The sequence below is a fragment of the Netta rufina genome, assembly GCF_964035555.1.
Source record: "Netta rufina genome assembly, chromosome: 11".
Lineage (NCBI taxonomy): Eukaryota > Metazoa > Chordata > Aves > Anseriformes > Anatidae > Netta > Netta rufina.
In genome coordinates this window covers 6,752,171-6,770,854 of record NC_140134.1, presented here as the reverse complement: position 1 = coordinate 6,770,854, position 18,684 = coordinate 6,752,171, and the positions used below count along the sequence as shown (strand labels likewise).

Genomic DNA, 18,684 nt, shown 5'->3' with positions numbered 1-18,684 from the left:
AGACTAATAACCTCATCAAATTTGGAGGCTCACTAAAATGTAGATTACTACTTAAAAGACAATACTATTCACCATCCCAAAGCTTGAACACAGCAGACCTGTTCAAAGAAAAAGTCTTTACAAAAAGCAGTGTGTTGTTTGCATCTATTTTTTCTTTAAAAAAAAAAAATTCACTTTGGAAATACTTCAGCAATATGGGTTCGTATTTTCACAGCAAAAGGAAAAATAATTGGTTAGAAACAGGCATGTTGAGAGACTTTTTTTGCCCAAATGTGCTGTTTCTTCCCATAATTATATAAAACAAAGTGTGGAATCTTTCAAAGGAGTTTGCTGCCCTTAGAAATGCAGCAAACACTTAAGAATCATTAAGATTTTGTTAAAAGACCATAATGTCTTTCCTAGTGAACAATTGCATTAAAGAAAACATATGTGAAGGCAGAATGGTTTCATTATTGTTCTTAGTAAATTTTCATGATAAAACTGTCTGGAAATATACCCGTTGTTATGACCATTTCCCAAATTGATTTCTCCACTTCTCTGCTGTTCTCCTGGAGCTCTGAAAATGATGTAGCACAACTGTTACAACTGTTACACAATACAATTAAACTAAGTGTTTGTTCTTTGACATAGTTTAAAATAATAATAATAATCTAATTTTTCTTTGCAGCATTTGCACCTATACCATTTGGAGGAATTTATTTGCCACTTGAAGTTCTACCTAACCGATGTCATTGCTCACCCCTTGTTCTAGCCTACGATCAGGCACATTTCTCTGCTCTTGTTTCCATGGAACAAAAAGATCAACAGAGAGAACAAGGTATGCTTGTATTGAACACAATGCACAAAGTACTTTCGTCAACCTGTAAGTGTATTTGTCTATCAGACAGGAAGCAATGTCTACCAGATTTTATTGATACATCATTAGAAGTCTAAATCTAAGTGGTTTAAACTGGGAGCCAAGAACTCTTCACTTCTTGAACTATCACTGTCTACAAGGAAGTCCACAAGAAAGTAGACCTACAGTCAATTTGGGCCATATTAATGGCTTTCCTAGTCAGAGCGTTTGGTCACTGAATGCTGCTGTCAGGTGTTGTCAGTGAAGGCCTGATGTAGGTGCAAAATAAGAAACGTCCTTGTTTAAAAAAGTAACAACAAAGGAAAAAACTCATCTCTGCCAGGGTTTGTGGAACATTATGGTCATGCTATAGTTATTTCAATTACTGCCTATTTATGCTTTCACAGATTGCTTTAACGTTCTAATGGCTTTTCTTTTATTATTATTATTGTTGTTAGCATGCAGGCTATTTAGGTTAAGGCTAACTTAGGTGTGCTTACTCAAACTGTTGTCACCGTTGGATGTAAGCAGGGGCTTCTTTGCTCAGAGGCATCATAGTGCTTACCTTTTTTGTGTTCTTCAATTACATGTTAAATTATTTTTCTCAAGCTTGTATACCATAATAATCTTTATCAGCAGTAGGAGTTCTTTTAGCTAGGTACACCTTAGGAAAACTACATATAAATTATTAGCATAATAGTAATTATAGTAATATACTTATAGTAATTATACTATAAATTAAACAGTAATTATACTATAACACTCTGTTTTAGTAACCTTTTGCTATTGTGGCATCTTCTAAGTGATGCGATTGACAAAAGACAGTGAAGAAGGCTACTGCTCAGTGCATTCAGCGGTACATCCAGTATTACAAGCCACATATTCCTGTTAATGATACACAATAAGATCTTTGATAACAAGGTCACGTATTTGATTTCTCCCACAAATACTAGCAGTAAATATTGTAAATACTTTTAAATATTCTTCTTGTGGTTAGAAATTTTTATGTGCTTTTCCTGCACTCATATTCATGAAGGAAAGGTGCTGGGAGAGAAAAAGCTCCCGAATATCCAGTACAGCATAAGTAACATCAACTATTGGCTTTGTTTATGTATAAGTTCATTGCAGTTAATTACGAGGTCTGTTGATTCAAAATGTATTTGTTTTGTATGATCAGATTTTACACATTTTTACTTCAGGGACTTGAATACACAGGCTTCAATTCTGTGGAGCAGCAAAGCAGTTGGTATTAAATCTGGGATGAAGGGAATGCTTTAGCTTTCAGCTGCAAAGCTTGTTGCTGTTAGAGACTGCTAACAGCTAACACAGCATTACTGTTGTTCTTCAAATGCTCTGACAGGAAATAGATTGGCACAAGGATGCTCTAATAATGCCCATTTCTTGTATCTTGCCAACATAGAGATTTTGGCAGCTCTGGCATAGAGGAAGGGAGAGCCACAGCAGTAGGGGGTCAGAATAGGATGGCACAGGTGCCACAGTACATGGCCAGATTTTGACCTGCCAGAATGCAGCTGAGAGTGTAGAGCTATGACTTCTTAAATGGAAGTACATCTCTGATAACCCGGTCATTCATAACTTAGGGTCACAATATTTATACTCTTAACATCTGATCAAAAACCTGTAAATACTTTTATATTCATATTCAGGCTGCTTATTCAGGTGTTTTATAGTTTTGATTATGGAAAATAAAGACTGGTTCTTAGCTTCCCCTAAGACTGCTTCATTGAACATAGAGCCTCCCACACTCCCACCCTTTGTCAGCCAGCCAGCAGTGAAACAGCTCCCCACTGCCAGGTTGCAATAACAAGCGTGAGAGTCCTGACGGTGGTTTTTAACAGCAGTACTTCACCATCTGCATCAGCATTTTGCTTTTATAGGGTTTTGAGAAATACTTAGTGTTCTTTTATGAAGAAGAGAAACAATGCCATTTTCATGCCAATGAAAATGAGTGCTAGGAAACCCTGTGACTTCACAGCATGGAAGGCAATGCACCAAACTTAAGAATAGCATGAAAATCCTTGGTGTGTGTCTTCAAACTGACATGGAGGAAATAATCGTTGTTACTTTTGACGTATTCCATCTGTTAGCACTAGGACTTTAAAATTATAAATTTTAGAATTTTGAAACTCCAAAATTACTTTAGAATATACCTTTTGCAGGAAGACAATAGTGCATGCAAATAAGGTAATAGTGACACTTTATAGGCAATCACATCTAAGCTTTGTTTTGTACTTAGAAATTAAGGTTTTAATAAAATTTATTATCAGTAAGCATTTTAAAAGGTGTATTTTTAGCATCATTTAGCTATTCAAAATAGCTAGCTTTAAAAAGGATTCCTTTAAAATTTGTTTCTGCAAATTATTAATTATTGAACTACATGAAAACTAATTAGCGTTATGCTGTCAGAAAAGAAAATCAAATTGACTTTCTAAGGCTTTTGTTTCAAACAGGCAAATACACTCTGTGGCAGTTCTTAGGTCCGAGCTTGCCCCCTCTGCCTGCCCCAGGATCACTCTTCTGGTTCTCTCCTGGGTTGTAGCCATGTGGCCAGGTGCTAGCAGAAGGGCCCTGCCAGGCTGTAAGCTTACCATGCAGCGCTTTCCTAAGTTGCCTTCTTCCTTTAGGTGGTAGATATATTGCATCGTGAGGTCATTGGTAAATCCAGTCAGTACCTGCTCTCTGTATAATTAACTTAATTGGCAGAATATCCGATTTCCTTTAGAAACACCATCAGTTAATTGTGTTCTCAGTTATTCCACCCCCTTTTGCTGCAAAAACTGCACTGAATGCAGTAGGGTAAGCCCTCAAATTTACACTAATAAGTGTTAATAAAAATGATTCAGTTCCCACCCCTGCTCTACCTTTATGCTCTTGAGCTTCGACAGCGAGCTTTACAGTGTATTTTGCACTGTATAGAGTTGGACTCTGTTATTCCCATTAAGTTTCCTTTGGAGCTGAATTCCCTTACAATATTCACTTCTGTGCTCGCATCTTAAAGGAACGTGGGCAGCTGTAGTTGATGAATCTCCAGCTGTTCTATACTGTATTTGCAGTTAGTTAATAGGGGGAAAATATTTCAGAAATTACTTACAATAAACAGTAGGGGGCAACGTTTCCCCGACACTTGCAGAGTTTTTGGCTTCGTTATCCAACCTGCAGAGAAGATGAAAAATAAGCATATTTTCTGCAGTTGTTGTGAAGCTGCCTGAATCTAATACTGACTTCACCATACTAATCAAAAATGCAGATTATATTTCCTGCATGTTGCTAGGGGAGGAGCAATGCTTAACCAAAAATACTGTGCCTTTGTTTTTGACAACATGTATTTTCTGAAATGCAGGAAATACTGTAAGCAACACATAACCAGTAAGTGCAATAAACTTTCAGTAATCACTGCCGTGCTGTTGGGTGATTTCTCCCTGATTCTTTGCTGCTTGGCTTGACTGGAATGACTACCCAGGCAAAGTCCTTAAGGCCTATGGTATAGAAAATTAAATTCCTTCATTGGTTGTCAGAGGAACAGCAGTGACCTGCATCGTGCTGAGGATCCACCCCAGTCCCTCAACAGCTTTAAGTGTGTTTTCTAATGAAATGGAAGCAAATTGCTGGCTTTAATTAAAGCTGATGGTGCTTTTCTCTTAGTTTATTGGTGATGAATGATAGACACTCTGTAAAACCAGCCTGCAGTCCCTGCATGCTGAGTATAAAGCAGAGTCATTAAGATATGTCAAAAGGCAGAGAGCTCTAGCAGAGGCAAGAGAACAGAAGCGCTAAAACACCCAGACAGTAATGCTGGGATATAACAGCGGTAATGGTCCTAACACCGCACGCAAGACAAGACTTAACCTGACCTCTTAGCCCATCTATATGCTGATCTTTGCTCTTCAATTACACTAATTCACAGTTTGAGTCCCAAAGCCCTGTAACTACTTTTTGCTTTTTCACATAATGCTGCTATCTTTATTCTTTGACAGTGGAAAACCAAACGGTACTAACCTGAAAAGGCAAAATAATTACCATGTGTGAGCGTTTGTGTGAGGGGCAGGACGGGCGGAATATTTCAACATTTTATTGCTTTGTACTGTTCTGATGTTCTGTCTCCAGGAAATGTTTATTGTGCATTACAAAATGGCAATGTTGTTCTCCCAGAGGTCTCCCCTCCTCCACTGGTGACTATCCTTCATGCAAGCAGCGATCAGTGCATTACCCCCTCCCTCCCCTCTTTATCACACAAGCATCTAAATACAGATGAGACAATTCTGCAGCACATTTGGTTTCTGGCCTTTTTCTTTATCCTTCTTATTTGTAAGTGCTTTTCACAGCTAAGTCTTTTGTTTGTTCCTTCCCCTCCAATCCTTGTTTCTTCTCTACTTCAGCGGTGATCCCCCTGACTGACTCTGAACACAAGCTACTGCCTTTGCACTTTGCGGTTGATCCTGGGAAAGACTGGGAGTGGGGAAAAGATGACAATGATAACACCAGACTGGCCAAGTAAGACCTTTCTGTAACTTCAGTATTAAGCAGTAAAATGTCTTGAGCCATACCTGATCTAAGTATTGAGAGAACTGCTAACAGAGAGGGCTTTGTTCATATCTTCTGGTTGCGTGGGAGGCTGCTGTTACGCTGAGCAGTGCGGCCTCTCCCTGTGAAGTATTGCTTTCTCTTTTGGGGTGTTTTTGACTGTTTGTTCCCTTCTGTTTTCATCCTTAGTTTGATTCTGTCTCTCGAGGCAAAGCTTAATCTTCTGCACAGCTATATGAATGTAACATGGATACGCATACCATCTGAGACACGGGTAAGGTAAACTTTTCCTTAATTTAAACCAAATCAGTGATAACAAGGTACAGTAGGGTGTTGTGCGGAGTAGGCTGCATGGACTGGCCAGCTGCCTAGAACCACCTAGTGTCCTAGCAGCAGAGACAAGTCACTTGTGGCACGCTGTCACTGCCATCTGGCTTGCAGCTTTTCTAGGTTTTTGTTTTTAAAACAGTTACTTGTACGTTTTTGCAACTCGTATTTCTGTTCTGAAGTGTATTTTCTAGCTTTATCTTTCTTTTATTTATTTCAGTTCAGAAAAACCTTAAAACAATCCTTCTCTCACCAGTTTTCTCAGAACTTTGGCTTGCTCTCCTGGTGCCACTGTTATGTCACCAGTCCCTCGTCTTTTCTGTTTTTGAGAACAGATTTGGACTCCTGGACAGCTCCCAGTGTAGAGTGGCTGACAAAAGGCCGCAGACTGGCACTGAACTGGAGCCTGGTTCTTTCAGAAAACTGCTTTAGAACTGTGCCCAGCTGGCACCTTGTCAGCTGCAAATTTCTCTGCAAATTACATTGAATAGATTGAGAGGTTAGTCTAGAGGCAAAAGGTTGCTAGGAGAGGATGGAGGTGATTTAGACAGCCTACACAGATGGTATTTGAAAGGAGGAACACAACACAAAAGGAGACAGGATTTAACAAGCTGCAGGAGGGGAAAAAAATCCATTTTTCTACAGTTTCACCCTAATGTGGTAGCCACCACATCAGAAAAAGAAAGGAGAAGCAAAATGATCCTGTAATTGTAAGCTGTGAACCTGAAACCTGTGGGACTGGGGTTGCCTCTCCCTGCTTTGGATTTGCCATGTGAGCATGGGCAAGTCACTTCAGCATTCATTTCCACCTTTGCCAAGTGACAGCTCTGCTCCCAGCTGGTTGACGAGGTGCTCAGGGATTCTAGAGAAACAACATCTAAGCACCTGGGGACAAGAGGTACGCATTTCTGTAGTGGAAATAAATACATCTCCAGAGCTATTCTACTTCATTATGTTTTGTATGCATGTTTTGAACTTAACTTCAGCAGATTATACCTTCATGATGTTTGAATGCAAGACTAAATTTTGCAGGACTAAATAAATGCAGCCAAATTTTAAAGTTCTTAGGATCCTTGTAACTGCATTTTCAAGAAGATGCTTTATCACCTTACCTAAAACGTAACTTGGAACTCATGCTCCTTACATCAGTTTTACCTGCATTGTATTTCCAGTAAGAACAAATAGATAAAGAACAAATAGATATGTCATTGTATTCTTCAGTCCATTTGCTTAAGTTTAATATTTAACATGTTAGGCAAGTTGTTTTAGCTCTGAGGCATTGTAACTTCAGTTTTCATGCACAGGAACCTGAACATTAATTTATGTAAGTTGTTTTGTGAACATTGTGAATTTTGAAATATTACTGCAGACAGTTTTGAATTTTGAAATATTACTGCAGTTTGTGTGCTGCATCCCCCTCACAGCTTTCAGCAGAACCTCGCTTCCTTCCCATCAGTGGTAGCAGTTTCTTTCTAGGCTGTCTCCCGCCTGGCTGAGAGGCAGCAAGCATTGAGGATGCTTCCAGTGCAGTGGCTGAGCTCTATACACTGGCCAGCCGCTCAGCTAGTCAACGCAACCAGGGAAGCTGAGCTGCAGACCCCTGGACAGGAGCACTAACTTGCCTCTCTCTGTTATTCAGACACTGATTTTCACAGAACGTCTGGCTGACTGACCTCTACTCTACAAATGTGCTTGAAATGAGCCAGGATTGTAGGATCAAGCAAGATAGATAGCACAGCCAAATAAGTGAAGAAACAAGTCTAAAATGTCAGTGTGTAAATTAAAAAGTAGGCTTTTAAAATCAATGTCAAAGTCTATATTAGATTTGTCTTTTTTGCATGGACTCCTTATATGAAACTGATTTTGCTGTACCTAATTATAGTTAATTTTCCATAGCAGGCCCCTTTGGCTCAACCAGAATCCCCTACAGCTTCAGCTGGGGAAGATGTTCAGTCTCTGGCTGACTCAATGGACTCGGACCGAGATTCCATCTGTAGTAATTCCAACGGCAATAATGGCAAAAACAGTAAAGAAAAAGAAAAGGACAAACAGAGGAAAGATAAAGACAAAAACAGGACGGATTCAGTTGCCAATAAAATAGGAAGCCTCAGTAAAAGCCTGGGAATTAAACTGAAAAAGAATATGGGTGGTCTCGGAGGCCTGGTGCATGGTAAAATGAGCAGGGCAAATTCAGGAAATGGGAAAAATGGTGACACCGTAGAGAAAGTCAAAGAGAAGAAGTCTAAGTCTCGAAAAGGGAGCAAAGAGGAATCTGGACAGTCTGCAAGCACTTCTCCATCTGAAAAGACCACTCCATCTCCTACTGACAGAGCTAGCAACTCACCCATTGAGAAGATGAACACTAAATCTTTCTCCGACAAGCAGTCTGACCCATGGAAGTACAGCACTGATGTGAAACTCAGCCTCAATATTTTGAGAGCTGCCATGCAGGGTGAACGGAAGTTTATTTTTGCTGGCCTTCTTTTGACCAGCCATAGGCATCAGTTCCACGAGGAGATGATAGGTTATTACCTGACCAGCGCACAGGAGCGTTTCAATGCAGAGCAGGAACAGAAAAGAAAGGATGCTGAGAAGAAGGCTGCACTGAATGGGTCCTCTACCAAGAAACTGGAGCCAGAAGTGTATTCAAAAGAGAAGTTAGAAGCATCTCCTCAGGATAGGGCATCACCTGTCTTGCCTCAAAGCCATACAACTCAACTGGTTTTAAAATTTAAAGATCGCACTAGTCCCACGCCTGGGTCATTTTCTTCACCTAGTAACGGTGCTAAGAGAAGCGGCCCCATCCCAGTCTCTGCCCACTATAGCCATACACCACCTGTTCAAAGGCAAAGTGTCATCCATCTGCATGATGTCAACTCCAAGCCATCGAGCTTCCAAGATGATACCTACAAGCCAGTTGTCGGCACCTTAAAAACCTGTGCCACGTACCCCCAGCAGAACAGATCCCTGTCTTCTCAGAGCTACAGCCCAGCCCGGATATCTGGAATCCGTACGGTGAACACAGTGGAATCGCTGAGCTATGCCATGCCTACTGAACACAAGTCTCAGACATACACAAATGGATTCAATACCGGCGATATTAGAGACTGCTTAGAATATGCTGATGAGGATGCTCCTCAGACCTGGTTGAACAATGATAAAAACCAAGGCAGAAGCACAGTTTGCCCAATATATCCCATCCAGCAGAACCGCTGTAAGAAGGATAACTGTTCCTTTTATGGTCGTCCTGAGACTGAAAATTACTGTTCATACTGCTACAAAGAAGAGTTGAAGCGCAGGGAGAGAGAAAGCAAGGGACACAGGCATTGAGGATTCTTCTGTGACTATTTAGTTTTATCATTTTCTTACTTACAAAGTAAACAGTGTTGAATTGCAGTAAAAGGAATCCTTACAAAAAGAATAAAGGATTGATGAGTAAATTAGTGTCTAGCTTTTCGCTTTTCCGGGGCAATGAGGAAATAATAGGATTAATTTATCATAAAAAATATATATATTATTTTCCATTTTGTCAGTGTCTTTTTTACATATAATGGTAAGCTGAAGGGTTGTTTACTTCTTTGTCAGTGCTGTGTATATGTTTGGTCAAAAATTTACTAATGGTGCCTGAATTTACACTGACATCACTCAGGTAGTAGTATGATAGGGGAAAGTCATAATACTGGAGATGTGGTGTTGCAGTAGGGTAGTATCTGCCTTGTAAACATTTGAAATTCTATAGTGATTATGAGAGTATTTTTTTTTCTCAGTAAAAGTTAAATTTTTAATAGCTTTTTTTTTTTTTTTTTCCTTCAGGAGAGTAGTGGGTTTTGCATAATGCACATTTTTAACATGGCAGCATATTACATTATTACTAATGTTTGTACTTTAGTCTGAAATTTTAGTCTGGAACGATTCTAGGAAACTGGAAGTGAAACGTCTGAATTCATGAAGGCTGTAGCTTTTCCTAATTTTAAGTTCTTACCAGTTATTTCTATGTTTCCATGAAAAAGTAGATTTGAGCCAATTTTATTTCTACTGATTTTTTAAACAAGTTTTATAAAAGATACATTATGACCTGCAAGACTTCACTTCCTAAAAAACAAAAAACAAACAAAAAAAAAACCCTACACGTAGTATGGTTTTGGGCACTGGAATCTCAGTTCTATTTTCATTGTTATTAAAATTGGAAGAAATATTAAAATAAGAAAAATGAGGTTTGAAAAATTTGATGGCTAGCTAGGAAATTTAGGATTAGTTTAGTGCTGAATGAACTGCTTGTCCAAAAATGTATCGCATCAGTGGATTCCCTTAACCATTATATGAGTTTAATCATTATTTATTCCTTTTCCAACATCGTTGTTTGTTAGTTGTTGCAGACATAATTACTTCTGAGCATTTGTTGACAACACTTGACTCTCCCTATTTTTTTAGTCTTCTCCTGCAGTGAGTTCTTTATCTGCCAGGAGGCTCCAAGATGGCTATAAAGTACCTCCAACTATGATCCTCCTAGTGCAGATTTGCACAAGTCTGAAACCAAATATTTATGTAAGTTTTTGGAGTCCCTTTGAAAATACAACTTTGTTCATAGAAACATTTCTGTAAAACACACCAGAAATACTGTTAAAGTAGATGTATGAAATTAGCAAGTCTTCCTGATAACAGCATATGCAGTTTTTACACCCCTCTACTGCCTACTGACAGAATATAATAAGAAGTTACACTTGAAAGCAATGGTTCATCTACTGTCTACCTATGTTTTTTTTTTGAGAAAGATCTCATTTTCCACAAATAAGTGAAGTGTTGCCTTCAAGACTACTTGCTCTGCCAAGTAAAGGTGCAGAACATGAGTTTTACCTTACACATTATGGAATAGCACTTCTCTGGCCTGCACAAAAGAGATTCTTTCCCAGGAATCATTTCTCATTCTTTCCTGCTGTACCCTAATTTTTATTCTTTGCATGGGTGATGCCATTTGACTTGTGTCCAGTTAATGTGAGTTAGTCTTGAAGCTAAGCGTGAAGTAGTCTGTGAAAGATGATGCACAATCTAATATTGATGCTCACTTGCTTTCAGGAAAAGCTCATAGGTGTTTGGTAATGTACCACAGAAATTTGTGAAACTGAGTATATGCTTAAAATTGACCATATGTTTAGGTTTTCTGCTGGATGGGAGATTTGAAGAATGCTTTAAAAATAAGTCTGCTAGCCACTTCTAAGAAGTCCTAAAAGCTGTTCCATGAATCCAGACCTGTACTTCATATTTCTTGTAGTATAGTGAGCATACACTGGATGTCACTAAATTTGCAGTCATACATAAAAGCGCAATTTTGGTGAGGTTAATGAAAAGTTAAAACTCAATGTGACTTCTTTGCTTAAGGTAAGCAGATTCTAAATCCCATGTCTCTGGTTGTAAACACTGGTAAACAGTGTCCTTTTTTGGTTAACTGTTGTGATTACATGCAAATTTTCATTGCCAAAGAAATCTGTGATTTCAGATTATGTTAAAGCAAGTCACATTATGTTAAATCAAACATCGTATTTGATTGTATTTGCTGCTGAGATGGATAAAATTGACAGGATAAAACATCAAATGAAGAACTATTCGGGTATTTAGGAATTCTTAGACCGTCAGAGTAGCAGTAGCATTTGATACTCAGAGAAATGCTTCTGTGTGAAGTTGTGCTTAAGAAGTATTACATTAGCAGCAAACTCCACCAGCCCATGTATCTGAGTCAGTTGTATCCTTTTCTGAATGAAGAGAAAAATAACAGCACATATGTAAAACCAAGAAATTACCATGAGAATTTGCTGGTTCCCATTTGTCAAAGGGGTTGTTTCTATAGTATGTTTTAAAGATGTAATATTCCCAAAACAAATAAGTATGCAGAAGGCTAATATTTAGATTATGACTCGCATCTAAATTACTGAATAGAGATTGTGACTGTGTTAGATTATTTTGAGAAATTAATTGGTCCTCCAAATAACAATAGGCTTTTCTATAAAGGATAGCGTTTACTCTCGTCCTTAGTCACTCAAATATTCCCATAAGTATTAACCACTACTGTTTGCTCATTTAAAAAAAAATAATTACATGATGTAATGATAGAACACTTTTTAGTTGTGCCAGTTTCCTCAGAGTCCTTTTCTTGATAACTCTTTATAAAAAGTTTGCTTAATATTCCTGCTTGCTTTGAGAACTTCTTTGAGTTAAAATCTTACCTGTCTTTTCCTCAGTTGTTTCCTCTCTTCCCCTCTCCCCCCAAGAGTTATTGTGATGATAATGATGATGATGATTATTATTGTTATTTTAAATTCTGAGCAGATGCATCTCTATTTGTGTCAGTTTTCTACCAGGGACACCATATTTGGAATTAAACAGTCCAGATACACAGAAACAGTTTCCTTCTGAAGGGAGTGTCCCATTAAAAGCAGACTATAGTTACAAAAGCTATTTTCTACCTGTTTTTTTCAGAGAGAATTCCCAACTTTGTGAGTTGTATTCACCAGCCTCGAAAGAAATCATGCCATTCCTTATCTGGCTGTGAGAAAGCATAATCTTCAAATGTATTTTGTTCTTGCACTAAATAGCTAACCTTTGACTGTTCTTTTGTGTCAATTTTTCTTATGTTGAAAGCATATCAGTGAGTACATCTCCATGCCTGATCTACCCCCTCTACCTTTCAGAGCTTGTTAGTTACCAATTTGCCCAAGCTGTACAGAAGTCACTTTTGGTTTTGGAGCCCCTGTTCATGTCTTCTGTTAGCTCAAGTGGCTGCAATGTACATGCTTCTTTTTGCAATTGTGTGTGCTTTTTTTTTTTTTTTTTCTCCTTGATACACTACCAGATTCCAAAATACAGACTAAATCCTGGGTAGGCTATTCCTTCCCAGAATAGATACAAAATCACTAGGAGATATTTAGGTTGGAAGAAGCTGGAATTTTTCAAATGTGTGTGTGTGTGCAATTTTTCTACTTTAAAAAAGTCTTTAAATCTATTATGCAAACTTTTTTTTTTAATGCAAACTTTTTTTTTTTTTTACTTTGTTCTTAAACTTGGATACAAAGGTCTGCTCATAACAGAGGAGGCTTCTAGTATGTAATATATTTCAATCACACTTTATATTAAAGTTTCGTTTAAAATGCTTTATAAAGAGTTAATAAATATATTGCCAGACTTTACAAGTATTTTTTCAGATGTGGGTATCACTTGCAAGTGGCTAACAAGCAGCTCATTCAGAAGAAGGTGGCATAGATTATCAAAACCAACTTAAGATGTTTTGGATTTTAAAATGATTGATTAATCTTTTGCTAATATAGTTCATTGAGCCTTATAAGTGCAATGGAATATAATGCGTGACCCAGCTTTCTTTAGCACTTGGTCCTTTCTTCCCAAGTCAAAGATAGCATAAGAAGAATCAGTTAAAGAAAGATGCTATATTTGGAAGGTTTTGTGTTGCTTACTTCTTAATAAGTCTAACTAGGCCAAGTGAAGTCTTCAGAGTCGTCTTTTCTAAAACTGCAAAACTCATGAGATGAGCAGTGGTACTTGATACAGAAAGCGTTGAGGAGAGATGCTTAACGTGGATTTGTGCACCATTTGACTGCAGATCGAAGCAGTCTGCTGAGGCAATATCAGTCCTTGTACATACAGGCATATTCAGGGTAATCTACTTCTCTTGTGATGATGAATGTGTAGATATCAAAAAATGCACAGCACGGATCTGACAAAATACTGCCCTCCAACTCTGATTCTGCAAGCAATTACACTGGTGCTCAACTTCACCAATATGAATAGTCTTCCTGATGTCAAGGAGACTGCACATTTTCAGAAACTTAACATAACTGTTAAGAAACTTACCATAAATGTTTGTGGGATCAAGGCCTGAGCCCTTTAGCCAGTGTTTGTTCCCCTCAGGCTGCCAGTTGTTGCTCTTCCAGTGAGAGAATCGATGAGAATTTTGCCTGAGGTGTAGGGGGATGCCTTAGGCCTCTTGGATGAAATCTGCTGTCCTTTGAAATCTGTGAACAGAATGCTGTCAGCAGTGGGGGCCTTAAACCAGGTGCTTCACAGACGCACAGCTTGAAAGCTGGATGTGAGAATAGAGTATGAGCTAGTACGGGAGTAAGGTCTTCATAACACTGGGAATGTTTTTGCACAGTTAGAAACCCGTATGTTGATAGAAACCACAATAATCTCAAATAAATGTAGGTCCAGTAAAGCAAAATAACTGATGCTGATTGTAGATGGCTTTTCAGCTTAATGTATTTTAAGTCTCTGTCAGTGTACTTGAAGCATATTTCTTTTAAGGTATGGCAGCTTACATAGAGGATCACCAAATGGTATACAGCATAGAATTTAAATTATTTCAATAACAGGCACTAATATTGATTTTAATTTGCACATTAATTTCCAGTGTATATGACTAAAAATACTATATTGTTATAAATGAGAGGAAAAAACCACAAAGGTGTTTCTAAGTATGTTCTGTTTGTAGACTTAAGGCTGTATTATGTTGGAATTTTACAAGCCAAGTTTAAATTGTAATATAGAAATTATTTTTATATTATTTTCAAAATATGCTACAGAGCAATATTTTGCGCCTTTATTATAAACAGGGTCATCATTTTAGTAGGTTACCTTCCAAAGTGCTGGTAGAAATTAACCATGAAAAGAAAGCTTTGTAAAAATGTACTTGTTTCTAAGTGCTCTGTCTGTTGTGCACATCTATGTCTAATGAGAGTTGAATATACAATTTTTTTTAATTGAAAAGCTTTAAAATTTTCTTTATATATTTTGGTACAACACTATTGCTCCCTGTCTCCTTCCACTCTTCTTTCCAGTCCCTACAAGTAGCCACTTTTATAAGCAGCTTCTGAATAAACATTCATCTGGAAAGTTTTCTTACCAAATGAAACATTTCTGCGCAGATATTAATTGACTTGGGACGTTCATAACACACCCTGAATCCACTGAATTAGGATTATTTTCCTTTTCTGAAAAAAAGAACGGTGGATTTATTATACCTTCCAAATGAATATCAAGAATTAATAATCAGTGCAATCATCTAGCATGTGTAGGGAGAAAATCACTCTAGATCATATAAATATCATCCTCTAATTGGCAGATACATTGTGTCTTGATATATATCAAATGTGTTGTCTCCCTGCAGATTAAAGTGTTCAGATTTCATTCCTAAATATTTTTTTGTACTGTACATATTGATTAATGGTGAAGTGTGCAAAAAAAGACTTTGCAAACTAATGTATATGTTAAGGTGGGAGTCGGTATAGCTTTTAAAATTCCATAACTTCTATGATTTGATTTGTTGGGCGTGGGTGGGTGGGGTGGTGTTTGTTTGTTTTAAGAATTTCCTATTAAGGTATGTACTGCAACCAAAAATGTCAAATCTGGATGCCTAATGTTAGGATTCTGCATCTAGGTTTCTCCTAATGAATAGACATACAGGTTTTAATGTTACTGAACAGGAATTTCTGTGGGAGCACAAGCTCTTTCTTGGTTTCAGAAAATCAAGTGGGCATCACTCCAACACACATTCAGAGCTTTTCTTTAATATTCTACTCTTCCATTCACTCAATGGAAATTACATTTCATCTTCAGCGATTTTCCATGTATGAACAAATAATTGGGCTTGTTCTTAAGGTGATTGCTTGAATATGGAGAGGCTTGCTTTCTACCAAAACACCATATCATTGTACGTTTAACTACTGCATTCATAACAGGCCTAGGGTATTCCACTGATTTGGGGCAGGGGAGGGATATAAACCTTTTTTTCTTGGATATCATGATTACTTTTTTTTTTCCTTCTGAAGTAGATATGCTATTCTGATTGCTGTTTTTTCTCCCATTACCTGAATGCATGTACTGTACCAAGTGAATTGAAATGGCTGATGCACATTTTGCACTGTGGAAAACACAATATGGGTAAAAGCCACTGGGTTCCAAACAGCCTTAAAATTATGACTCTCTGGGGACTGAGAGTCACTTAACTGGATGCAGCCTCCGTCCCACTTCCTCATTTAGCCAAGAGAGTAAAACACTTTAGCCTGCTGTAGTCTGCATAAGGGTCTGCATACTCATCTAAATAACCTGTCATTTTTGAAGACATTTTTATTTAAAAAAAATTACAATTTGTTGATAACCGTCAGTGTGTCAGAAAACCTTGGTCAAAAAAAGCAACAAGGGTAAAAATAGTCGAATGGTGGGTAGTGTAGTAACCATGGCACCAAAGTACTAAACAAGGGAAAACAGTTGTTTTATCAAAAAACTATTTCCTGTGAAGACTGGAAGCTATGTACATCTTCCTGTATTCTGGGAAAGCACAGAAACGTGTTGCTGTTCATCTCTGCATCTACTCTAGCCTCTTACTTTGATGCAGAGGCTCACTACTGGGGAGGAATGGAGAGAACAATGGCAGGTTTGCTTCTCTCATTAAGTGAATGCTATTGTAACGGCAGGAGCATCTGAAATTGCAAAAGTGTGATCCACTGTTAGAACTAGACTTAGTGCCTAAGATGCTTCTCTGTGAGAGCTGTGTATTTAATTTTTCCTTTTCCCCTTTCAAATGATTTTTTTTTTTTTTTTTAAAGCAGGAAATTCAAAAAAGGGAAGAGAAAAGAAAAAAAGCTTGTTGCTTGTATGATAATGACCCAGTTCTTTGTTTGTGTGGAAAATCAATGTAAACATGAAAATGGAGTTATACGGGAGTTGCATTTTCCTTCTCAGACAACTGAGAGGTAAAAGGCACCTTTTGAGGTAAATCTCATGAAAGTGCTTTGCCACAGAATAAAATTAGAATCCTTTGGCATAGAAATTCTGCCCAATGAAGCCTGGCAGTGTGTCAGGAGCCTGAGAGCCACGGCCAGCCTAGCTGAAACAGATACAGTTCCTTCTGGATGGTGGTGTCTAAACAGTATCTCCGCAGTACAGATGGAGTGAACACTGCCTTGTTGTCATTTGCCTCTAGGTTTGAGTAACACAAAGCCTCTTCCCCATGCTTTTGGTTAAAATATGCAGGTGATGCTGCAGCAAACCGTAGCATCTCAGGCTAAAAGTGTGCCCTATGTCTCCTTTCAATATGGGTTTGCAATCAGGTATGAACTGAAACACAGCCATGTGGGCGTAATAGAACCACTCGTCTCTCAACTTTGCAAACTGTATGCACTTATGTTTTAATACTAACAAAAATGAAGGAATGATTTTGGTTTTGTTGCTCAAGATACCGAGTACTGTAAATACAGCCTTTGTATAATGCACAAAGTGCATGTACAGTACAGAAAACGCTGTTCCCTTGGAGCCTCTCAAGGAGCTTTGCATGTACATGATACCAATCTCAGTTCATTCATCATAAACCAAGGAGAACAAACAAGATTTAAGCCCAGATTAAGTAATGAATGGAATTAGACACTCAAACCTAAACATTGAGGAGTTCCCAGCCACAGCTGGGACCATAGGCCAGCTTTGAGTTTTGTAGAAAACTCTGTCCAAATCATGTAGGTTAGGTCTGTGCTCTTTCCCGGGGAGGAGCAGTTACTTCCATGTGTTTTTCAAGCCCACTGTTCTTACCCTGGTAACTCCATGTTGTGTTTGTAATGTGCCAGCCTTACCATGATTCAGCTGTGATGCAGTTTTTCAGAACTGTATGGCTCTTGTGTTCCTGTTGGGATCAATCTAGAGCTTTATTGTTCAATTTCAAGTAGTAAGTTACTGTTATAAACTTTTTGTGACATCTTGAAGTTAACTGTTGCATGGCTGAAAGACTTTGTTCTCCTTGGAAGGCCTTGTTCCTCCTCCTTGATTCTTGTGACTGACATTTTTGTATGGGAACAGTTGAATGAAGCATTAAAAAGATCAATGCAATTCACATGTATTTCTGACATTCGGTATACTTTTTTATGTGTGCATCCTACACAGTCCAGTGTTGTTACAACCCAATGCTTCTCAGATAAGGGCAAATTTTGTAGGACAATCCAAAGTACTTTACATAAAAGGTATACAAAAGGGATGAGTAGTGATTTGATCACAACTTTATACTATATAATGTGCCCTCCCCAAATTGCTTGTGTATGTTATTTTGCTACCTGCTAATATTTTTCCTTTCACGTTCTACTTCCCTAGCCAAGTCCTAAAGCTCTTTCTTCTCATTTGTGCAGGATATTTTTTAAGCCTCTGGCAGATTTTTCTTCTATGTTAAGTTTGCATATGGAGCGGCTTGTCTGCACAAAGATTTGAAATAGCATGGATGTCACACTCTTAGTTTATAGAAGTTCATTTACTCATTAACAAAAGGTCTCTGTTCAATTATATAACCAAAGCTAATTAATTATAAAAATGAGGACAGGTAATGTGACCCTTTCTAATAACCTAGCAAAGTCAGCATTTTTAAAACCGAAGAAATGTATGATAAATGTATTTGTCACTTCAGTCCATGTTTCAAAGACAGATAGTTGGCTCTCACCAAAGCTTAAGTAAGGTTAACAAGGAATAAAGGAAGACTCACTATTTTTTTGTTGGCTAGTGTCCTGGTTTCAGAATTCAACTTTCTGGTAGGCACACCACCTTTCTTATTTTTCAGAGCTTGAGTTTCTTACTGTCTTCTATAAGTTTATACTATTTTAGCAAAGATTGATTTTGGATTTAAAAAAAAAAAAGTATATATATCAGAAATTTATTTAAAGCTGAAGTGACTTTACAGGTTTCTCCATATTTGACAATTTTCATGCAAAACATGGTGTATGAATGAAGTGAATTTATCTTTTTCCATTGCCTTCCCTATTCATAATTTAAAGATGCTATTGGTTGCAGTCACTTTTGTCTGCAAAGAAAACACTTGATCATTTTTAAGCTGCCACATGTTTAAATCCATTTTTCAAATGAAGCGAGCATTAAACAATGTTAAAGGATAATTAATATTTTTTGTTGTGAAACGTGTGAGTTCTTGAGAACCTTTTCTACATACAGTT

At 37.8% G+C, this 18,684-nt stretch overlaps 1 protein-coding gene across 2 annotated transcripts in view; it reads left to right on the top strand.

Annotated features, from left to right (window-relative positions):
- The window catches only part of OTUD7A (OTU deubiquitinase 7A), a 40,054-nt gene extending 31,004 nt beyond the window's left edge, over positions 1–9,050 (top strand). Inside the window, exons 9-12 of one of the 2 annotated variants that reach the window (XM_084293236.1) lie at positions 668–817; positions 5,233–5,347; positions 5,567–5,651; positions 7,604–9,050. In XM_084293236.1, coding sequence (XP_084149362.1) covers positions 668–817; positions 5,233–5,347; positions 5,567–5,651; positions 7,604–9,034 — 1,781 coding nt within the window. In that variant the 3' untranslated portion in view covers positions 9,035–9,050. Of the gene's footprint in view, positions 1–667; positions 818–5,232; positions 5,348–5,566; positions 5,652–7,600 lie in introns of both variants that reach the window. The other variant, XM_084293235.1, reaches the window with a different exon arrangement.
- The last annotated feature ends 9,634 nt before the right edge of the window (positions 9,051–18,684 follow it).